At 37.1% G+C, this 6,317-nt stretch overlaps 1 protein-coding gene across 1 annotated transcript; it reads left to right on the top strand.

The window, feature by feature from the left end:
• The first annotated feature begins 15 nt into the window (after nt 1-15).
• LOC139034110 (protein SET-like) lies at nt 16-1,643 on the top strand. The gene has a single exon (XM_070464472.1). The coding sequence runs from the start codon at nt 132-134 to the stop codon at nt 963-965; it is 834 nt and encodes a 277-aa protein (XP_070320573.1). The 5' UTR covers nt 16-131; the 3' UTR covers nt 966-1,643.
• The last annotated feature ends 4,674 nt before the right edge of the window (nt 1,644-6,317 follow it).

Here is a 6,317-nt window from a genome sequence, read left to right as displayed (position 1 = left end):
GCGCCGGGAGGAGGCGGCCGGACCGAGCGGGCGCCCGCGCGTGTGGCGTGAGGGGAAGCCGCTGCCCGCCCCCCCCTTCGCCTTCCCTTCTCTCCCCCTCCCCGCTCCCCCCCCGACCGCGGAGCAGCACCATGTCGGCGCCGGCGGCCAAAGTCAGTAAAAAGGAGCTCAACTCCAACCACGACGGGGCCGACGAGACCTCAGAAAAAGAACAGCAAGAAGCAATTGAACATATTGATGAAGTACAAAATGAAATAGACAGACTTAATGAACAAGCCAGTGAGGAGATTTTGAAAGTAGAACAGAAATATAACAAACTCCGCCAACCATTTTTTCAGAAGAGGTCAGAATTGATCGCCAAAATCCCCAATTTTTGGGTAACAACATTTGTTAACCATCCACAAGTGTCTGCACTGCTTGGGGAGGAGGATGAAGAGGCGCTGCATTATTTGACAAGAGTTGAAGTGACAGAATTTGAAGACATTAAATCAGGTTACAGAATAGATTTTTATTTTGATGAAAACCCTTACTTCGAAAATAAAATTCTCTCCAAAGAATTTCATCTGAATGAGAGTGGTGACCCATCTTCAAAGTCCACTGAAATCAAATGGAAATCTGGAAAGGATTTGACGAAACGATCAAGTCAAACACAGAATAAAGCCAGCAGGAAGAGACAGCATGAGGAACCAGAAAGCTTCTTCACCTGGTTTACTGATCATTCTGATGCAGGTGCAGATGAATTAGGAGAGGTCATCAAAGATGATATTTGGCCAAATCCGTTACAGTACTACTTGGTTCCTGACATGGATGATGAGGAAGGGGAAGGAGAAGAGGATGACGATGATGATGAAGAGGAGGAAGGATTGGAAGATATTGATGAAGAAGGGGATGAGGATGAAGGTGAAGAAGATGAAGATGATGATGAGGGGGAGGAAGGAGAGGAAGATGAAGGAGAAGATGACTAATGGAACACTGATGGATTCCAACCTTTTTTAATTTTCTCCAGTCCCTGGGAGCAAGTTGCAGTCTTTTTTTTTTTTTTTTTTTTTCCTCCTCTTGTGCTCAGTCGCCCTGTTTTTGAGGTCTCTTTTCTCCTTTATACCATGGTTCACAACTTATTTGGGGAGGGGGGAAATATCTTGAGCAGAATTCAGTGGGAAAAGAATCTCTACCCCTTTCTGTTTCAAATTCATTTTTATCCCTTCCTGTCTCAACAAAAACTATGGAATCAACACCACCATGCTCTGTGGGAAAAAAAGAAAAACCTTCTGCTCCCTTAGCTCTGCTGGAAGCTGGAGGGTGCTAGGCCCCTGTGTAGTAGTGCATAGAATTCTAGCTTTTTTCCTCCTTTCTCTGTATATTGGGCTCAGAGATTACACTGTGTCTCTATGTGAATATGGACAGTTAGCATTTACCAACATGTATCTGTCTACTTTTTCTTGTTTAAAAAAAGAAAAAAAAAACTTAAAAAAATGGGGTTATAGAAGGTCAGCAAAGGGTGGGTTTGAGATGTTGGGTGGGTTAAGTGGGCATTTTGACAACATGGCTTCTCCTTTGGCATGTTTAATTGTGATGTTTAACGGACATCCTTGCAGTTTAAGATGACACTTTTAAAATAAAATTCTCTCCTAATGATGACTTGAGCCCTGCCACTCGATGGGAGAATCAGCAGAACCTGTAGGATCTTATTTGCAATTGACATTCTCTATTGTAATTTTGTTCCTGTTTATTTTTAAATTTTTCTTTTTGTTTCACTGGAAAGGAAAGATGATGCTCAGTTTTAAACGTTAAAAGTGTACAAGTTGCTTTGTTACAATAAAACTAAATGTGTACACAAAAAAAAAAAAAAAAAAAAAAAAAGAAATATCACCTACTAAAAACAACCTGAGTACTGATGGCCTGGACAAAGTTCTACTGAGCACAAATGAGCTAAACAAGGATTTCAGTATTTATACTCATTTAGTCAGTCTCACCAACTAATGGACTAAAAATCAGAAATAATGAATTGACAAAATGAGAAACATAACAATAATTATTTTTAAAGTGATACCTATTTCAAGAAATTAAACTATAATTTCTTTTTAGTAAGAAAAGAAAAATCAAGGGGAAAAAAGTCCAGGGAAGAGAAGAATGTAAGAGAGAGATAATTAATAATCTAGGAGAGGAAGCCATAAAACTTGCTATAAAAAAAGGACAGGAATGAGGAAATCTGCAGAAGATGACAAAACAAAGGGATTAATTAGTTTAGGTGCCTGTCATTTCACACTATTTATGCAGCAAACAGCAATTTAAAGTCATCATGTCCATTGACAGGCAAGGTTCTGTGAAAATTTTAAAAGGCATTTTTAAACAGGTTTGAACAATAATAGTGGGATACTTTAATACCCCACTCACACCTATGGATAGATCAACTAAACAGAAAATTAACAAGGAAACACAAACTTTAAATGACACAATGGACCAGCTAGACCTAATTGATATCTATAGGACATTTCACCCCAAAACAATCAATTTCACCTTTTTCTCAAGTGCACACGGAACCTTCTCCAGAACAGATCACATCCTGGGCCATAAATCTAGCCTTGGTAAATTCAAAAACATGGAAATCATTCCAGTCATCTTTTCTGACCACAATGCTATAAGATTAGATCTCAATTACAGGGAAAAAACTATTAAAAATTCCAACATATGGAGGCTAAACAACATGCTTCTGAATAACCAACAAATCACAGAAGAAATCAAAAAAGAAATCAAAATATGCATAGAAATGAATGAAAATGAAAACACAACCCAAAACCTATGGGACTCAGTAAAAGCAGTGCTAAGGAGAAGGTTCATAGCAATACAGGCTTACCACAAGAAACAAGAAAAAAGTCAAATAACCTAACACTACACCTAAAGCAACTAGAGAAGGAGGAAATGAAGAACCCCAGGGTTAGTAGAAGGAAAGAAATCTTAAAAATTAGGGCAGAAATAAATGCAAAAGAAACAAAAGAGACCATAGCAAAAATCAACAAAGCTAAAAGCTGGTTTTTTAAAAGATAAATAAAACTGACAAACCATCGGCCAGACTCATCAAGAAACAAAGGGAGAAGAATCAAATAAAAAAATTAGAAATGAAAATGGAGAGATCACAACAGACAACACTGAAATACAAAGGATCATAAGAGACTACTACCAGCAGCTATATGCCAATAAAATGGACAACTTGGAAGAAATGGACGAATTCTTAGAAAAGTATAACTTTCCAAAACTGAACCAGGAAGAAATAGAAGATCTTAACAGACCCATCACAAGCAAGGAAATCGAAACTGTAATCAGAAATCTTCCAGCAAACAAAAGCCCAGGACCAGATGGCTTCACAGTTGAATTCTACCAAAAATTTAGAGATGAGCTAACACCTATCTTACTCAAACTCTTCCAGAAAATTGCAGAAGAAGGTAAACTTCCAAACTCACTCTATGAGGCCACCATCACCCTAATACCAAAACCAGACAAAGATGCCACAAAAAAAGAAAACTACAGGCCAATATCACTGATGAACACAGATGCAAAAATCCTTAACAAAATTCTAGCAAACAGAATCCAACAACATATTAAAAAGATCATACATCATGACCAAGTGGGCTTTATCCCAGGAATGCAAGGATTCTTTAATATCTGCAAATCAATCAATGTAATATACCATATTAACAAATTGAAAGATAAAAACCATATGATTATCTCAATAGATGCAGAAAAAGCCTTTGACAAAATTTAGCATCCATTTATGATAAAATCTCTCTAGAAAGCAGGCAGAGAAGGAACATACCTCAACCTAATAAAAGCTATATATGACAAACCCACAGCAAGCATTACCCTCAATGGTGAAAAGCATTTCCCCTAAAGTCAGAAACAAGGCAAGGGTGCCCACTCTCACCACTAGTATTCAACATAGTTTTGGAAGTTTTGGCCACAGCAATCAGAGAAGAAAAAGAAATAAAAGGAATCCAGATAGGAAAAGAAGAAGTAAAACTCTCACTGTTTGCAAATGACATGATCCTCTACATAGAAAAGACTCTACCAGAAAATTACTACAGCTAATCAATGAATATAGTAAAGTTGCAGGATATAAAATTAACACACAGAAATCCCTTGCATTCCTATATGCTAACAATGAGAAAACAGAGAAATTAAGGAAACAATACCATTCACCATTGCAACAAAAAGAATAAAATACTTAGGAATAAATCTACCTAAAGAAACAAAAGACCTATATATAGAAAACTATAAAACACTGATGAAAGAAATCAAAGAGGACACAAATAGAGAAATATACCGTGTTCATGGATTGGAAGACTCAATATTGTGAAAATGGCTATACTACCCAAAGCAATCTATAGATTCAATGCAATCCCCATCAAGCTACCAACAGTATTTTTCACAGAACTAGAACAAATAATTTCACAATTTGTATGGAAATACAAAAAACCTCGAATAGCCAAAGCAATCTTGAGAAAGAAGAATGGAACTGGAGGAATCAATCTGCCTGACTTCAGGCTCTACTACAAAGCCACAGTCATCAAGACAGTATGGTACTGGCACAAAGACAGAAATATAGATCAATGGAACAAAATAAATAAATCCACGTACCTATGGACACCTTATCTTTGACAAAGGAGGCAAGAATATACAATGGAGAAAAGACAACCTCTTTAACAAGTGGTGCTGGGAAAACTGGTAAACCACTTGTAAAAGAATGAAACTAGAACACTTTCTAACAACATACACAAAAATAAACTCAAAATGGATTAAAGATCTAAATGTAAGACCAGAAACTATAAAACTCCTAGAGGAGAACATAGGCAAAACACTCTCCGACAAATCAGAGCAAGATTCTCTCTGACCCACCTCCCAGAATACTGGAAATAAAAGCAAAAATAAACAAATCGGTCCTAATTAAACTTAAAATCTTTTGCACAACGAAGGAAGCTATAGGAGAAAATAATAGCAAACAAAGCAACAGACAAAGAATTAATCTCAAAAACATACAAGCAACTCCTGCAGCTCAATTCCAGAAAAATAAATGACCCAATCAAAAAATGGGCCAAAGAACTAAACAGACATTTCTCCAGAGAAGACATACAGATGGCTAACAAACACATGAAAAGATGCTCAACATCACTCATTATCAGAGAATGCAAATCAAAACCACAATGAGGTACCATTACACGCCAGTCAGGATGGCTGCTATCCAAAAGTCTACAAGCAATAAATGCTGGAGAGGGTGTGGAGAAAAGGGAACCCTCTTACACTGTTGGTGGGAATGCAAACTAGTATAGCCACTATGGAGAATAGTGTGGAGATTCCTTAAAAAACTGGAAATAGAACTGCCATATGACCCAGCAATCCCACTCCTGGGCATACACACTGAGGAAACCAGAACTGAAAGAGACACGTGTACCCCAATGTTCATTGCAGCACTGTTTATAATAGCCAGGACATGGAAGCAACCTAGATGCCCATCAGCAGATGAATGGATAAGAAAGCTGTGGTACATATACACAATGGAATATTACTCAGCCATTAAAAAGAATTCATTTGAATCAGTTCTAATGAGGTGGATGAAACTGGAGCCCATTATACAGAGTGAAGTAAGCCAGAAAGAAAAACACCAATACAGTATACTAATGCATATATATGGAATTTAGAAAGATGGTAACGATAACCCTATATGCAAGACAGAAAAAGAGACACAGATGTATAGAACAGACTTTTGGACTCTGTGGGAGAAGGCAAGGGTGGGATGATCTGAGAGAATAGCACTGAAACATGTATATTATCAATTGTGAAACAGATCGCCAGTCCAGGTTTGATGCATGAGACAAGTGCTCAGGGCTGGTGCACTAGGATGACCCAGTGAGATGGGATGGGGAGGGAAGTGGGAGGGGGGTTCAGGATGGGGAACACATGTAAATCCATGGCTTATTCATATCAATGTATGGCAAAAACCACTACAATATTATAAAGTAATTAGCCTCCAACTAATATAAATAAGTGAAAAAATAAAATTTAAAAACTCAGTTAGAAAAGTTTACATTGTGCCTTTATCAGGGAGTCTTACCGTTTTCTTTGTATATGTTGTCTACATTTCTAGTTAAGTTTTCTGTAGAAGTGTTATGTCTTTTGCTATTATTAAAGAAGCTTCAATATTAAAAAAAATAAAGGTTTCAGGTATCTTTAAAAACATATACAAGACAAAAAGACAAATTGTGAAATGAGATAATGGGAAAACAAGAATAGAATTGACAATAATGTAAATGTTGTAAATTTTACTA

This window comes from Odocoileus virginianus, unplaced genomic scaffold (assembly GCF_023699985.2).
Source record: "Odocoileus virginianus isolate 20LAN1187 ecotype Illinois unplaced genomic scaffold, Ovbor_1.2 Unplaced_Contig_25, whole genome shotgun sequence".
In the NCBI taxonomy this organism is placed as follows: Eukaryota; Metazoa; Chordata; class Mammalia; order Artiodactyla; family Cervidae; genus Odocoileus; species Odocoileus virginianus.
This window is presented reverse-complemented; position numbering and strand designations above follow the sequence as displayed.

Coding starts and splice junctions, on each gene's coding strand:
- LOC139034110 (XM_070464472.1), top strand. CDS start 132: ATGTCGGCGCCGGCGGCCAAAGTCAGTAAAAAGGAGCTCAACTCCAAC.